General features: G+C 44.3%; 1 protein-coding gene across 1 annotated transcript in view; it reads right to left on the reverse strand.

Annotated features, from left to right (window-relative positions):
* LOC148521400 (uncharacterized) overlaps positions 1-18,390 on the reverse strand; it is a 206,981-nt gene that overhangs the window by 20,506 nt on the left and 168,085 nt on the right. The window contains 6 exon segments of the mRNA XM_088475227.1: positions 211-360; positions 3,457-4,825; positions 7,187-7,393; positions 7,883-8,080; positions 12,090-12,197; positions 16,758-16,904. Of these exon segments, the coding sequence (XP_088331353.1) occupies positions 211-360; positions 3,457-4,825; positions 7,187-7,393; positions 7,883-8,080; positions 12,090-12,197; positions 16,758-16,904 (2,179 nt within the window).

The following is an 18,390-nucleotide window of genomic DNA, read 5'->3' on the forward strand; positions in this document are numbered from 1 at the left end:
ATTTAAAAAAATGGAAAGGGGGGGATGGGCGCTCCCTCTGGCACACGGCACCAAGGCTCAGTCTGTTCCCTATCTGCCCCCCTTAGTTTAAATCCCCTCTCCGGGAATCTAGAAGCAACACAGGTGTGCATCCAGGAGCCGTATGTTGGTTAGGGAAGAGTTCCATCCCCTGGCTCTATACAAAGTTACAAGAGAGAAAGAGTGAGTTACCTTCTGGTGAGACCTGCATGGTTCTCTTGGCAGTGGGTCTAATCCACCCGAATGATGTATGGGCGAGTAGGTCAATAGAGCGGGTGTCGGAGAAGCCATCTACATCCTCTTCGGTCATTAGAGTTCTGGCGCTGGATGAGCACATTTTTCCTGCAACAAATCGAAAACATTTATTAAATACAGTAAAATAAGAACCATGGTATGGGAAGGAGTTTGGCTAAGTATTGGCATTCCCTGAGCCACCCGTAATTATCACTGAGGCAATGAGACACTGGTATCACTGAGGCAATGAGACACTGGTATCACTGAGGCAATGAGACACTGGTATCACTGAGGCAATGAGACACTGGTATCACTGAGGCAATGAGACACTGGTATCACTGAGGCAATGAGACACTGGTATCACTGAGGCAATGAGACACCGGTATCACTGAGGCAATGAGACACTGGTATCACTGAGGCAATGAGACGCTGGTATCACTGAGGCAATGAGACACCGATATCACTGAGGCAATGAGACACCGATATCACTGAGGCAATGAGACACCGGTATCACTGAGGCAATGAGACACTGGTATCACTGAGGCAATGAGACACTGATATCACAGAGGCAATGAGACACTGGTATCACTGAGGCAATGAGACACCGGTATCACTGAGGCAATGAGACACCGGTATCACTGAGGCAATGAGACACTGGTATCACTGAGGCAATGAGACACTGGTATCACTGAGGCAATGAGACACTGGTATCACTGAGGCAATGAGACGCTGGTATCACTGAGGCAATGAGACACCGATATCACTGAGGCAATGAGACACCGATATCACTGAGGCAATGAGACACCGGTATCACTGAGGCAATGAGACGCTGGTATCACTGAGGCAATGAGACGCTGGTATCACTGAGGCAATGAGACGCTGGTATCACTGAGGCAATGAGACTCCGATATCACTGAGGCAATGAGACACCGGTATCACTGAGGCAATGAGACACTAGTATCACTGAGGCAATGAGACGCTGGTATCACAGAGGTAATGAGACGCTGGTATCACAGAGGCAATGAGACGCTGGTATCACAGAGGCAATGAGACGCTGATATCACAGAGGCAATGAGACACTGGTATCACTGAGGCAATGAGACACTGGTATCACTGAGGCAATGAGACACTGGTATCACTGAGGCAATGAGACACTGGTATCACTGAGGCAATGAGACACTGGTATCACTGAGGCAATGAGACGCTAGTATCACTGAGGCAATGAGACGCTAGTATCACTGAGGCAATGAGACGCTAGTATCACTGAGGCAATGAGACGCTAGTATCACTGAGGCAATGAGACCCTAGTATCACTGAGGCAATGAGACCCTAGTATCACTGAGGCAATGAGACGCTGGTATCACTGAGGCAATGAGACACTGGTATCACTGAGGCAATGAGACGCTGGTATCACTGAGGCAATGAGACGCTGGTATCACTGAGGCAATGAGGCGCTAGTTTCACTGAGGCAATGAGACGCTGGTATCACTGAGGCAATGAGACGCTGGTATCACTGAGGCAATGAGACACTGATATCACTGAGGCAATGAGACACTGGTATCACTGAGGCAATGAGACGCTGGTATCACTGAGGCAATGAGACGCTGGTATCACTGAGGCAATGAGACGCAGGTATCACTGAGGCAATGAGACACCGGTATCACAGAGGCAATGAGACACCGGTATCACAGAGGCAATGAGACACCGGTATCACTGAGGCAATGAGACACCGGTATCACTGAGGCAATGAGACACTGGTATCACTGAGGCAATGAGACGCTGGTATCACTGAGGCAATGAGACGCTGGTATCACTGAGGCAATGAGACACCGATATCACTGAGGCAATGAGACACTGGTATCACTGAGGCAATGAGACGCTAGTAAACAGAGGATATGGTTTAATTGTGTATAAATAATGGATGCATTTTGAAAATTAAACAAATAAAAGTATCTTAAGAAGGAAAACACAGCAGTTAAGCTGCGTACACACGTAACGATTTTAGTAACCAACGATTTTCATTAACGATTTTCACCCAAAATAAATGAACTATTTTTGAAACGATTTAACGATAATCACGTTCAACGACGTTAAATCGTTCAAAAAATCGTTACGTGTGTACGCTCCTTAAGACTATGTATCAGATAGACAGCTAGCTGTGGGGGAGATGTCTCAGATAGACAGCTAGCTGTGGGGGAGATGTATCAAGCAGTGAAAAGCATGAAGAAGTGGACCAGTGGAGAAGTTGCCCATAGCAACCAATCAGCTCCTACCTATTATTTTATATACTGTACTTGATAAATGCTACTTCAAAGTTGACTGGTTGTTGTGGGTAACTTCTCCACATTTTTCACTGCTTGATACATCTACCTCACTGTATTCCTTTGAGCCTAGCATTGCACTGTGTAAATTCGTCACTGCAGAGGATTCTCAGGTGACTTGCAATGGACTTTAGTACTTGATCAGAAAGAGTGTTTCTACATAACATTTGTACTCTACACAGTGCCGGATTAAGGGGGGGGGGCGACAGGGGTGGTCATCCCTGGACCCCCACACAGGGTCACTGCCGTGCTCCGCTGTTACTGGAATTCTGACGAACCTAATAACTACAGCATTCTGAGGTTTGGGATCTAAAGAAAACCTGATGGGAATTTGAGACAGAACTAGAAAGTAAGTTTCTGTCTGATAGAAAAGTATCCATTTTTCTGCAATATATTGTATCCAGTTTGCCAATATAAAAGAAACCTTTTGAGGCAAGCAGAATAGGAATAGAATGTAAGTGTTGATACAACGGGGGATTTCCCCCCTTACCCTAGCCTGACCCTAACCCTCCCGAGGGGGGTGCCTAACCCTAAGTCCCCCCGGGAGCCCACCGCCCGGCTTACCTTCGTTCGGTATGCCAGGCGTCGGGCTCCCAGCGTAGGGATAATGATAGGCGTCGGGATTTCTACACTTATCATTAGTCCCCTGTCGGGATTGCACAGTCGGGAAGCCGGCGGTCGGCATTTTGACCGTCGGCTTCCTGACTGCATCCCGCTTAACCATGGATATCTCTAAACCCTGAACTGTTGGGGAGCCTTGAGGACCGCGTTTGGTAACCTCTGCAATACGGTATTACTGAAAGATCCTCTTGACATGGACAAAACACAATATGGCTATGACTATCAGCTTTGAAATATGGATCACATCAAGTCCAGAACATACCTTTATGCTTGCAGAGGAGTTTGATGTAGTAAAAAAGGTTTGTGAACAGGTTAAAGGGGGAAGGGGTTCCTGGCTTCCTGGTCATATCTCTGATCAACGTGGCTCTCCCAAATTTCCACTCAGTGTCTGACTGCGCCTGTATCCTTTGGTACGTGTCACTCATCATCGCAATCAGCAGGTTGATCAGGACAATTAAGGTGACGACAAGGTAAACCCCAAACACAAAGCGGATGATTATGAAGGTGAACTGTGGCGTTCTACTTAGCGACGGGAGACAATCGGGTTCCACCAGACCAAACAAGGAGAAGAACAGGAGGACCGTGATGTCAATAGGATCCTGAATATTGGACCCACTTCTATGCGCTCCGGTTCCATTATGTGTCTGATTTGCTGCGGGTTCCGGATACACAGGCTGATAGACAGCCGACAGCTGCATGGTGAAGGCAGCGTGAAACAAAGCGAGGATGACCGCAAACCTGGTCAGGTCCTTGATCAGATCTCTGATGATGATGGCCCATGGCCCAAAGAGGTGGTGGAAGGTGAGGAACTCCAAGAACTGGATGAACGAGAGTGTCATGGCGACGCCAAGGAAGATGTTCCTGGCAAAGAGGCAGTGCAGGCGATCTACTTCCGTAAACAAAAACGCCAGCAAGTGGCAGAAAAAGGCAATGCCGGAGAACCCCAAAGTGAATACACGTACCCAGGCGAGACCGGCTCGTTCCCCCTGGTGCGTGAGCTCCGAAACTAAGGTACCCAATAGCCAAGCCAGCAACAGCCACTCGTTCCAGGAAGGGATCATGCATCCTTCGTAAATCGGGCTCAGCGGAGGGTAAACAATGGTCAGGACGAAGAGCACGAGCAGGAATATGTGCGATGCCAAGTAACTCATAAACTTCATGATAGGGATCCTGTTGAACCTGTGCTTGAGAGGTAGAGAAAACACGAGCCACACCGGTGGGCACGCCAAAAAGGTAAAAAAGAGCAGCACCAGCTTCCAGGCGCTCCAGTCCAGGTTCCCGTTCCACACCTCAGTCAAGTATTTCTGGACAGCAGGGTGTGCCACCACATCTTTCTGTTCACACTCAATTAAACAGTCCAGAACTGTGGTCCCCCGGTGATCGACAGCCCGGAGGATGTACCCCGCATTTTTACTTCCAGATGCTATCGTCAGGAGTTCCGTGGCCATCGTCTCGCTGTACTTGGCGGCATTTAGCAGTTCGACCGCCCGCTCCTTCTCTTTTAAGGCAGTGACGTTGAATGCTCTAGACAGCTTCACCGCGGTGTCCAGGGGGCTGTTAGAGTTCAGGACATATTCCTCTATGATTCTGTTGTTGTTCAGCTTCCCACACACCATGAGATCGAAAACAAACTGGAAAATAAACAGTATAAAATAAAATAAACAGTATAAAAGTAAACCCAACACATTTCACTTCTGTACAGCTTGTGTCTATATGTAGTAACATGCATCTCCCTCTTGCGATCCCTTATGCTTAGAGACAAGGTTCAGGGGTACAATAAAGTAGGGACATGCCCATTTGAGATGTCTTATTTTGAGTTACACAGATCATGAAACGCGTTAGCTACGAGATATAAAAAATTTTTCACGTACATAAACCAGGTGAAAGTGTTTTAGAGTTGACGATGAGGACAGAGGCTTGTTTGCTATGGAATCTTTGGTAACCTAGATTTAAGGCTGTCCGTAGCTTAGGACAAATACGCAACTCAAAATGGAGGCATGAAACACAACTGCGCAGCTCTTTGCAAACTGAACATTTTTACCTTCAGATAAATCAGGCGCTAAAGTTAATTGTACAGATTTTTTTTGCAGCATCAAAATATTCAGCAACAATTTCTTATTGAATTTAGGGCCTGATTCAGAGCCACTCGCAATTAGCGCTCGCTCGTTCAGTAAAAGGGGGTGGCTATTCAAATGAACCGTACGCTCCTTGCGGTCTGTTGACGCCTCCATGTCTGAACGAGCGAGCAAAACATACGCTCGTTTATTTGTTAAAAACGCCCCCTGGCCGCTCGCATCATACGTCATGTCCGCTATTTATTAGATTAATCGAGTACATCGAACAGCGTATGAACTGCTCGCTATTCTTGGGGTTGGTTTTTCCTACCGCTATATTGCGAGCAGTTCTGACTATAAAACAACCAAGTGACGTGGTCAGTGATGCTGCTGTATTAATTATGCACACCCATAAAACGCCCGTATTGACCTTTAAGCACGCCTGCGTTCTGATCTCCACTCCCCGTTTTCAAGCACCTTCCCCTGTTACCACCCACATACGCCTCATTCTGTCACTCAAAATAACAGGCACTCGCTATTTAGCGAACAAACGATTTTCGGCCGCACTGACTGGTTCGCGCATGCGTACTGAAAACCGTACGCATGCGCAGATGGGCGAACATCGCTCGGAACGAGCGTACTGCCGCTAACGAGCGGCTCTGAATCAGGCCCTTAGTCATTTTAAATTGCAAAATAATCGTATCTGCGCCCTACTTATAGGTCCTTAGAGTTACCCGCAGAAAATGAATCTGCTCCGAGCTGTGCAATGCGCACGGCGGCTACAGTAAATATGGCTATTTAAAGTATTAACTCTTTAGAACCTGCCAATTTATTGTTTAGGTACCTGTGGGTCATACTTTAAACAAGAGGGAGAAGGGACATCGAGAAGATGCAAAATGCAGCTCATGGGAAGTACAGGAGGAGACACGACTGTCAGCACCTCAGAGATGTGAAAAATAGCTGTGTGCCCTCCTGACGCAGCTCCCCCATAAATGGGCTCCCCCCACTCTATTTATCGCGTTCAATTAATCTTGTGCCGCAAAACAAAATATTACTTTTTGCATAGAATTAGAGAATGCCTCGGATTTTCCCGACTCCTCCCTTTGGAGAGCGCAAATCTTTACATCCACCATTTGGCCCTCAAATTCAAGAATATTCAAAAAATGCATAAACACGTTCCTTTGCTCAAAAGTATATGCATGGTGCAAAAACATCAGTGTTTGCATTGAGCTTTTGTCATTTTGAAAATGAGACTTACAGAATGATAAATCGTATATACAGCTATATTATTCCTCTTTATGGAGAATACCTTATTGAGCGTTATATTTAAAAACAAATCTATTCATGTAGATCTCTGCAGGTATGCCCACCTTATAATAGAGTTTTATGTCCCTCATAGAGTACCACAGACACTCCAACATGATCCCTTCCACCCGGTACAAAATGCTCTGCTTCTGGACTTCCCTCTTAATTGATGATTGCAGTCACCTGTGTTGAAACACCTGTCTCATCTATTACCTAGCTCAACACAGGTGTCCGCAATCATTAATTAGGTTGGAAGTCCAGGAGCAGAGCATTATATACCGGGTGGAACGGGTCATGTTGGAGGGTAGGGTACCATAGAGTGCTAATGACAACATCAAAGGGGGTACAGTATTTCAGCGCATACAACAACTGTCCAATCAGCTTTATTTTCGGTAAATGTCTAATGCTTCCTGCCAGCTTTGGGGGGCATATCTCCTGGTGGGGAGTGGACCCTCTACATTTTTATAGGATGGGATACCCCCACTGTGCTGCTGGTTGGGAATAGCCCCCACTGTTAAATGTTGGTATGGGTAGAAAACATTCACTAAGATATTTGTTATTTTGAGATCTCGGTAATAACATCCTGTGAGGTTCCAGATTTCTTGTGTACCAAAATGGCAGCAATCTAATTACCTTCCGGTCATCGGTGAGTTTGAGGGTGTTGTGGCTTTTCCTCAGTAAAAAGCTCACCACTTCCTGATGGTTGTCCCCAGCGGCGTACTGGATTGCAGTCTTTCCATCGTTACACTCCAGGGTGGGGTTGGCACCGCATTCAACAAGGAAGCGGACGGCGTCTAGGAATCCGGACTTGGCCGCAAAGTGCAGAGGACACCAGCCATTCTGTGCGTGAGACAGACAGACATCCAGTCACGTCAACCACAGGTTCCCCCGGCCGGAATTATTTATAAAGTACCAACCGCAAACCATCCTGCATTTAATGTGCGCCTGTGATGAGGGCACCGGGCAGGAATGTGAGGGGAAAACCATGTAAGGAACAAAGAAACGTCATGTGTCTTCTTACAGCCAACCTGAGCAATTTATGCTGAAAAGCACATGTACAATTGGATCACAGGGGTGCAGCCTTAATTTACACAAGGGCAAAGATGTGGGAAATAAATGGCCGAGCCCTTGGCTTTCTGTGGACCATGCAAAAAGGTAGGGACCACAAGAGGACCTACCACCCCTTTCCTGATAACTGTCTGCCTGCTTCTATCAAACTCTAATCCGCCTACAATCATTCCTGAGTCTCCGCAGCGCATTCGCCAGACGTAGCCCACCCTTCCTATCTGTGAGTACATCATGGTTTCTGGGGCACTGAAAGAGAAGCACCTTGTCAGTAACATTGATTTCCGCGCCTTGTCCGATGAGGGTTCTCATCATCTCGTTGTGACCATTGGCAGCTGCCAGGTGGAGGCACGTCCGGCCTCTGCTGTCTTTCACGTGCAGCTGGGATGTGGATTTGCTGAGAAGGAGGCCGACCACAGCGGTGTGACCGTTCTTGGCCGCAAGGTGTATGGGGGTAGAGCCCTGTGGATACATAAGTGGATATATGGACACGGTGTGTGAGAAAACTATAAAACGGGAGTACAGAAAATAAGGTTAAAATAAATACATAAAAGACTTTTACTATCCTGCAGCATAAAAGGCTCTTAAGATGGTACAGAAATCTCACCGACACCAAGTAAAGGACGACAAACGCCTTTAAATTTGCAGTGACGCCAGTTATCACTTCCCTTTATGTGAACGCCTCAATCTGAATTCAGCATTCACTTCGTTTGGCCGGCGGTTCAAATTCCCGACAGCGGAAGCCCGGCAGTGAAGATCCCGACAGGTAAGTATTTTTTCTATTTACTAACCTAACCTCCCCCTATAACCCTAACCCTCCCTCAGGGGTGCCTGACCCTAACCTCCCCCCCCCCCCAAGTGCCCAACCATAACCCCCCTATAAGTGCCTAAATCTAACCCCCCCTTCCCCGCAGCCTAACCCTAAGGGGTCTATTTACTAAGCAATGTTAGGAGAAGTGAAAAGTGAAGAGTGAAAAGTGATAAGGTGCCAGCCAATCAGCTCCCAACTGCCATCTCACAGGCTGTGTTTGAAAAATGACAGTTGGGAGCTGATTGGCTGGTACCTTATCACTTTCTTATCACTTTTCACTCTGTCTCCTAACACTGCCTAGTAACTAGACCCCACAGACTGTAAGCTCCACTGAGGCAGGGATATGAATGTCTGAAATACTCTGTACAGCTATGCAGAACTGGTGCGCGCTAGATAAATAACTGGTAATAAATGTCTGTTGTAGATGTTGGCTAAATAAATGTGCAAGAAGCAGAAATGTATAAAGTCTGTGAAATAGTCATTATAATAATATAATGATTGACTTGTACTGTACCCCTCCGGGAAGATTGGGCTCAGCTTTCTTTGCCAGCAGAAGTCTCACGATCACTTTTCACTCTTCACTTTTCCTAACACTGCTTAGTAAATAGACCCCTGTGTCTCCCGGGGGTGCCTAACCCTAACCTCCTCCCGGGGGTGCTTCACACTAACCTCCCGGGGGGGTGCCTAACCCTAAATTCCCCCCGGGAGCCCCTAACCTAACACTCCCGCTGGTGTCGGGCTTCCGGGGTAGGTCTAATGAGAGGCGTCAGGATTTCTACGCCTGTCATTAGACACTTGCCGGGATTAGACTGTCGGCATCCCAACTGCAAACCTCATGCAGTGATTACCTTCCTTTAATATCTAAAACATTTAAAAAGAAAAAATTCAAACTAAAGCTGGGTCCACACTTGTCCAATCCACGGCAGATCAGACTGATCGTACAATCCTACTGCAGACCTGCTCGCAGATTCTACATCCAATCCTCGCTACTCACTTGTCCAATTTTTCAGCAGACCTCCAATCTGTGTCTGCCGAAAAAATACATTTGGTTGTGCAGGAAAAGGGATTAATTAAGAATTTAATTAATTATAAATAATGGTGAAGCTCTTGGAGCTGGCACTGGTTCTAAAAATATGAGGAACAAAACAAGTAGGGGTCTCCGTAGTTTCAGAACTAGCACCGGGCTCCACTAACAGCCAGGGGACATACTTGACGGGGTCCCCCGGCTAAAGCATTCATAAGAATAATAATATGAACCAAGCAGTGAGAATACTAATATAAACCAAGCATTGGGAACAATAACATGAACCAAGCAGTGGGTATGATCAAGCAGTGGGAATAATAATATAAACCAAGCAGTGAGAATACTAATGGAAACCAAGCATTGCGAATAATATCATGAACCAAGCAGTGGGTATAACAACATTAACCAAGCAGTGGGAATAATAATATAAACCAAGCAGTGGGAATAATAACATAAACCAAGCAGTGGGAATATCAACATAAACCACGTGTGGGAATAATAACTTCAACAAAGTAGTGGGAATAACAACATTAACCAAGCAGTGGGAATAACAACATTAACCAAGCAGTGGGAATAACAACATTAACCAAGCAGTGGGAATAACAACATTAACCAAGCAGTGGGAATAACAACATTAACCAAGCAGTGGGAATAACAACATTAACCAAGCAGTGGGAATAACAACATTAACCAAGCAGTGGGAATAATAACATTAACCAAGCAGTGGGAATAATAACATTAACCAAGCAGTGGGAATAATAACATAAACCAAGCAGTGGGAATAATAACATAAACCAAGCAATGGGATTAATAACATAAACCAAGCAGTGGGAATATCAACATAAACCACGTGTGGGAATAATAACTTCAACAAAGTAGTGGGAATAACAACATAAACCAAGCAGTGGGAATAACAACATTAACCAAGCAGTGGGAATAATAACATAAACCAAGGAGTGGGAATAATAATATAAACAAAGCAGTGGGAATAATAACATTAACCAAGCAGTGGGAATAATAACATAAACCAAGCAGTGGGAATAATAACATTAACCAAGCAGTGGGAATAACAACATAAACTAAGCAATGGGATTAATAACATAAACCAAGCAGTGGGAATAATAACATAAACCAAGCAGTGGGAATAATAACATAAACCAAGCAGTGGGAATAATAATATAAACCAAGCAGTGGGAATAATAACATAAACCAAGCAGTGGGAATAATAACATTAACCAAGCAGTGGGAATAATAACATAAACCAAGCAGTGGGAATAATAACATTAACCAAGCAGTGGGAATAATAACATAAACCAAGCAGTGGGAATAATAACATTAACCAAGCAGTGGGAATAATAACATTAACCAAGCAGTGGGAATAATAACATAAACCAAGCAGTGGGAATAATAACATTAACCAAGCAGTGGGAATAATAACATTAACCAAGCAGTGGGAATAACAACATAAACCAAGCAGTGGGAATAACAACATTAACCAAGCAGTGGGAATAATAACATAAACCAAGGAGTGGGAATAATAATATAAACAAAGCAGTGGGAATATCAACATTAACCAAGCAGTGGGAATAATAACATAAACCAAAGATTGGGAATAATAATATAAACAAAGCAGTGAAAATAACACTGTTTAGCCGAGTATCCACTTGCCGATTAAAAAGAGCGATTGAACACATCGTAATCGTTCAACCGCTCATTAATCGTGCATGAAAATGTTGAAAACGTGCGCTCCCGCTGGTCGTTTTCGACATCAATCATTGCTTGAACATGCCGGTCAATCTGCCGATAACGGCAGATTGGGCATGTTCGGGGATGAGGGAGGGTGCCTGCACTGAACGACATATCATTCAGTGTAGGCACTACAGGGGATGAGGAACGACTGTACGATTACGATGTTGTAATCTTACCGTCGTTACCTCATCACCTAATGGATACGCACCTCAACTTAAACCAATCAGTGGGAATAGTAACATAAACCAAGCAGTGGGAATAATAACAAACCATTAGTAACATAAACCAAGCAGTGGGAATAGTAACATAAACCAAGCAGTGGGAATAGCAACAAACTATTAGTAACATAAACCAAGCTGTGGGAATAGTAACAAACTATTAGTAACATAAACCAAGCAGTGGGAATAGTCACATAAACCAAGCAGTGTGAAAAGTAACATAAACCAAGCAGTGGGAATAATAACAAACCATTAGTAACATAAACCAAGCAGTGGGAATAATAACAAACCAAATACCGGGAATAATAACATAAACCAAGCAGTGGGAATAAAACCATAACCATTAGTAACATAAACCAAGCAGTGGGAATAGTAACATAAACCAAGTACTGGGAATAATAACATAAACCAAGCGGTGGGAATAATAACATAAACCAAGCAGTGGAATAAAACCATAACCATTAGTAACATAAACCAAGCAGTGGGAATAAAACCATAACCATTACTAACATAAACCAAGCAGTGGGAATAGTAACATAAACCAAGCAGTGGGAATAAAACCATAGCCATTAGTAACATAAACCAAGCAGTGGGAATAGTAACATAAACTAAGCAGTGAGATTAAAAACATAAACCAAGCAGTGGGAATAATAACATTAAGGCCTTTACCTGGCGACTGGTCGCAGCATCTGCCTGAACTCCGGGGTAGTTTAACAAGAGTCGTACAAGACTTTCGTGGCCGGACTGAGAAGCCAGATGCAATGGCGTGTAACCAGACTACAAGAGAGGGAAATAAAACAAGGATGCTCTATTTTGGAGGTGACATGGTAAAGAAATATTATAAAACAGAAAATAAAGAAATAAAAAATTTTTATAAAATAACTTGATTTATGTATAGAAAGCTCCTGTACACAAACATAAAGAAAGCCCCCCAAAGTGTCCCAATGTGGTGATGCAACAGCTTCAATCAGCTTTAAAATTCCCTCACAGCCTCTGGCGCTAATACTACGCATTCCATAGGGATGCAAGCAAAATACAAGCGCGGTTTTCCTCTCGCACTAACCCACACTTAACACAGAATTTAGTGGCAGAAAATAACCTATAGGTGCATCTAGTTTGTACTTTTTAGCATGTTTTTTTTGTATATTCTTGTATTAGATATAGTGGTTTCAATTGTTTGTTAGATTTAGTTGAGTAGTAACGTTTTTCAAAATCCCCTAATACAACAGCATTTCCAAATGAACATGGTGACCTGTATTTTGCAGACTAATGCTGCCCATCCACTAGGCGATTAAATTGAGAGATTGAACGATAACGATATCGTTATTGTTCATTAATCGTTTGGAAATCGTTCACTAAAATGTCTAAAACGACCAGTGATGCGCGCTCCCGTTGGTCGTTTTAGACATCTATCATCGGGCAAACACGCTGGACAACCTGACGATAACGTCAGGTTGAGCATGTTTGCAGATGATTGATGAGCCAGCACTGAACGACTGCTCAAAGACTGACAAACGACTGCACGATTACAATGTCGTAATCGTGCAGTCATTTGCCTGTCTTCTAGTGGATGGGCAGCTTCAGTGCCTGATTCTGTGAGGATCGTAATTGCAAAGCTGCACTCAGGCTATAGAAATTATGTATGCAAGCAGGCTATAGATATATGATGTATGCACTCAAGCTATATATATATATATATATATATATATATATATATATATAATGTATGCACTCAGGCTACAGATATATGAGGTATGCACTCAGGCTACAGATATATGATGTATGCACTCAGGCTACAGATATATGATGTATGCACGCAGGCTACAGATATATGATGTATGCACGCAGGCTACAGATATATGATGTATGCACGCAGGCTACAGATATATGATGTAGGCACGCAGGCTACAGATATATGATGTAGGCACGCAGGCTATAGATATATGATGTAGGCACGCTGGCTACAGATATATGATGTAGGCACGTAGGCTATAGATATATGATGTAGGCACGCAGGCTACAGATATATGATGTAGGCACGCAGGCTACAGATATATGATGTATGCACTCAGGCTACAGATATATGATGTATGCACTCAGGCTACAGATATATGATGTATGCACTCAGGCTACAGATATATGATGTATGCACGCAGGCTATAGATATATGATGTATGCACTCAGGCTACAGATATATGATGTATGCACGCAGGCTATAGATATATGATGTATGCACGCAGGCTACAGATATATGATGTAGGCACTCAGACTACAGATATATGATGTAGGCACGCAGGCTATAGATATATGATGTATGCACGCAGGCTACAGATATATGATGTAGGCACGCAGGCTATAGATATATGATGTATGCACGCAGGCTACAGATATATGATGTATGCCCGCAGGCTACAGATATATGATGTATGCCCGCAGGCTACAGATATATGATGTATGCACGCAGGCTATAGATATATGATGCATGCACGCAGGCTATAGATATATGATGTATGCACTCAGGCTATAGATATATGATGTAGGCACGCAGGCTATATATATATATATATATATATATATATATATATATATATATATATATATATATATATAGATATATGATGTATGCACTCAGGCTATAGATATATGATGTATGCACTCAGACTATAGATATATGATGTATGCAAAATGGGGGGATTTTTATTGAATCCGCACAGGAATATAGAAAATAGTAAGTATATTATTTATTCCCAGCCCATTATAAATATATTCATTGTCTAATTAAAGACACCCTAATTAATCTCCTTGTGGCTGGTGGTGCACCATGGGAAAAAGTCAATATACATATATATTGTGTGTAGAATCATACAAGAGTGATTCCAAAGCAAAGAATTTCCCTTAGAGGTGCACTCATTTTTGACAAAAAATTGTCTGAAACATAACTTTTAATAAATACATAAGATAATACATTCTATGGATTACATAATACAAACAAAGAACATACATTAATACAACACACAAATATGTACCCGCAGTCAGTTTAGAGACAATTATCCTGTTGCGGTATTTTAATATGTTAATATTAAACTCCTTCCGGTCAGAGCTACATGCGCGGTGCAGGCAGTTGTGTCACAGAGAAACACACTGCTGGCGGCCCGCATGGCGCTGCGGCACGGGGGGCACATGGCACCCTACCCCCGGCCAGCCCGCCTCTGATCACAGTGCACGTGCGTGAACTAGGCATTGCCATAGGTGGCTACGCAGGCCCATCACAGAGTGACTGACAGGAAGTGCCGTTTGTGAGTGGTGACGGGGGGGTGGTCAGGGAAACACAGGCATGCCGGTGCGTTTGAGCGCCGCTGCGGTGCCCTACGTAGCCTGAGGCATGATAGCGTGCGCTGAAGTTAGCAATTCCTGCATAAGGTCAGAGCTTGTACAAGTGTGCGTGAGGCTGCGATGGTACCGATGGTTTCTCAGTCTTGCTAAACATTACGGATGTGTGTAAGGTAAGTGGGCGTCCTTGTGTAGTGCTGCGACTGCATAGCGATGGCAATGGATTAGCATACTATTGCAGTGGAACTGCGTGCGTAATCGCAATTGCATTCGTAGTTGCATTTCGTAGTGAATCAGGCCCTGTGTCCAGAGCAGCGACACTATTGCGGCACATGCGTACTGCGGCTCCGTTAAAAAAAACTTGGGACAGCTGCGACTGGTTTAGGTGTCACGGGGGTTTTGTTAGGGTTAGGCTAGGGGAGGAGGAGGTTAGGGTTAGGTACCCTGGTGGTGGGTTAGGTTTAGGCACCAAGGGGGGGAGGGTTAGGCTTAGGCACTAATGGGGAGGGTTAGGGTTAGGATAGGGTGGGGGGAGAGTTAGGGTTAGGATGTACTAACGGAGAGTTAGGGGGAGAAGGGGGAGGGTAGGCATACTTACCCGACCCTTGTAGGGATCCTGAGCATCGGGATGTCGCTGTCGGTTTATTGACAGCAGGCATCCCGACTGCCGGGATTACATACCCATTCCACTGTAGACATATAGGGGGATGATTCAATTGTTTTTGCCGGAGGCTGGTAGTGCCAGGTACCCAACGGAGCAATTTACGTGTTGCTGCATTAGGGTGGGAATAGCTGCTGGCACCGGAAAGTCTGCTCGCCCCCTCCTGAGGAGACGAGCAACTGCTGCAACTGGGCGTCTCACTGGGGATAGAATCAACATTGGCATTTGCCTAAAGATTCAGAAGAGGCAGCGACTAGATCTGAATCAGGCCCGTAGCCTATAATTTCCCATAACATTGCCATTTATACATTACTAGCTGATGTAGCCGGTTTCAGCCGCGTAGACCTTGGATATTTGCGGTTTCCATCTCACCATTTCAGTAACACATTAATCCTTCACCTCTATAGTAATGCATCACTGCTATAGTAAGACATTCCCCTCCCTCACCTCTGTAGTAACACATTGTCCTGCCTCATCTCTGTAGTAACACATTTCCCTCCCTCACCCATGTTGTAACACATTCAACATTCCCCTCCCTCATCTGTGTAAAAATTCAATCACTCCCTCACACCAGTAGTAACACCTTACCCTCACTCACACCTGTAGTAATTATTCACCAGCCTCACCTCTGGAGTTACACATTCCCCTCCCTCACCTTTGTAGTAACACATTATGCCCGCTCACCCCTGTAGTAACACATTCCCCTCCCTCATCTCTGTAACACATTACTCCCGCTCAGCCCTTTAGCAACATATTCCCCTCCCTCACCCCTGTAGTAACACATTCCCCTCCCTTGCCCATGATGTAACACATTCCCTTCCTTCACCCTGTAGTAACACATTTCACATTCACCTCCCTCACCTGTGTAGTAACATGTTAACCTCCCTCACCTGTGTAGTAACACATTTTCCTCTCTCACCTCTGTAGTAACACATTCCCTTCCATCACTATACAAATAGGGGAGCCACACCCACTGCCAGTGATGTTTGGCAGCACTTGGGGTGACAGTTGGTGTTTGAATATTCAAATGTGCTGCAGCCACGATGAGACCGTCAGTCAGGACACTGCACAGGGGGAGGAAACATTTAAACTCTTTTCACCCCCTTAGGAGTTGAATTTCAAAATATCCCTTCTCAGTGGGCACCTACGTCATGGAAGGAATATACTCCCCAATTTTCATGTTTCTAGGTCTAGGGGTTTGGGCTGGGCATTGAGAGTCAGTCAGTGAGTCCGGATATTTGATATTACATATATAAATGAACGTATGAAATATTCAGTGATGCTGAACCAGATGAACAGTTTACTTCTTCCTTTAGATTGAATTGTCCAGTTCCTCCTGGTCTTACCTCTCTGTCATGTTCTTTCACATGTAACAGGTCAGTGCTGGATTTTGGAAGTTCGCTGTGCACTGTGACCGGGAGCTTCGTTAAAATGTCCCTGACAACATCCAGTTGGCCAAACTGCGCTGCGACGTGAAGAGCGGTGAAACCGGTCTGGGAACAGAAGTAACATTCCAGTGACGCACTATAGCGCTCTAATTACATTAACCATCACTCGCTTCCCACTAACATCCATTGCTGAGGATAGCAGCATCATATAACAAAAAAAAAGTGGTACAAAAATTAACCAATATTGCCAAATAAACCAGATATTGGAATAGCATTGTGTTTATAAAAAAAGACAACATAAAACATATAAAGGAGAGAAACCAGTAAAGGTGCATACACACGATTTTTTTGAACGATTATCGATAAACGATATTGATTATCGTTCATCGTTGAAAAAATCGTTCACTTTCTAAGTTAAAACGATGAACGATTATCGTTCATGCGCGTTCACGTTTGTAATTTGTAGTTCAGTCAGACAGACCAACCCAATGATTTTCATTAAGGGAATACGCAAAAATCGTTTGTAGTTCCAAAAAAATCGTTCATTACACTTTAAAAGATCTGACATAATCTGACAGAAAATCGTTCATAAAATCGTTGGTAACAAAATTGTTGCTAAAGAGTCCTGTGTCCAATGGTGATCACATTACATGTGTTTTACTAGCAATTTGCTGCTGTAACCTGCTCTTACTAGCATAGTAATCCGATAGTGTCAGGTATGTGTTATTTTCTCGGTCACTTGTAATGGAGAAGCCTACAGCAAGCTCCAATGCTAGTAAAAAGGCCAATAACAAACACATGCCAAACACTAATACCAAGCGAGTGGGCACTTGGCCTAATATGCCCACCCGGCAATCAATATTTAAAGAAACAGACCTTTTGCCTATTTTACTGTAAGCTGCAGCATAGTTCTTTAAAGTTGCAATTTTGAAAGAAAAAAAATTGCAACGTGATATCATGATGTTCCCAGGGCAGGACATCGTGATATCACGGGGTTAGGGGGTGGGGACGGCAAGGGTGGCATAGAGCCCTGTTACGGCACTGATTGAATGTGTGGTTTGAAGGAGGGGGTTACAGTATAACTCCAAGACAGTGGACTTGTGGGATAGAAGAGATGGTGAGGATAGTGAAATCGAGGGAGGAGAGAGGACTCGGGAGAGTGGGAAGATGATCAGCTCAGTCTATGACATGTTACATTTATGAAAGCTCTGGGTCATCCAGGAGGAAATAGCAGAGAGACAGTTGGAGATACGAGTGAGGAGAGAGGGGGAGCGGTCAGGGGAGGAGAGGTAAATCTGAGTATCATCAGCATAGAGATGATGTTGGAGGTCAAAAGATCTGATGAGCTCACCCAGGGAGGAGGTTCAAGAGAACCATGAACACAACTTTTGGGGACATCATCTGGTAGTGGAAGTGAGGGAGAGATTGAGCCATGGAAGGATACAGAGAAAGAGCAGTCAGAGAGGGACAAGGACAGCCAGGAGAGGGTCGTGTCATGTAGACCAAATGAGTGAAGAATTTTGAGGGGAATAGGGTGGTCCATGGTTCCAAAATAAGTGGACACGTCAAAGTGAAATAGCAGAGGGTATGG

The sequence above is a fragment of the Taudactylus pleione genome, unplaced genomic scaffold (assembly GCF_031769625.1).
Source record: "Taudactylus pleione unplaced genomic scaffold, aTauple2 ptg000168l, whole genome shotgun sequence".
In the NCBI taxonomy this organism is placed as follows: Eukaryota; Metazoa; Chordata; class Amphibia; order Anura; family Myobatrachidae; genus Taudactylus; species Taudactylus pleione.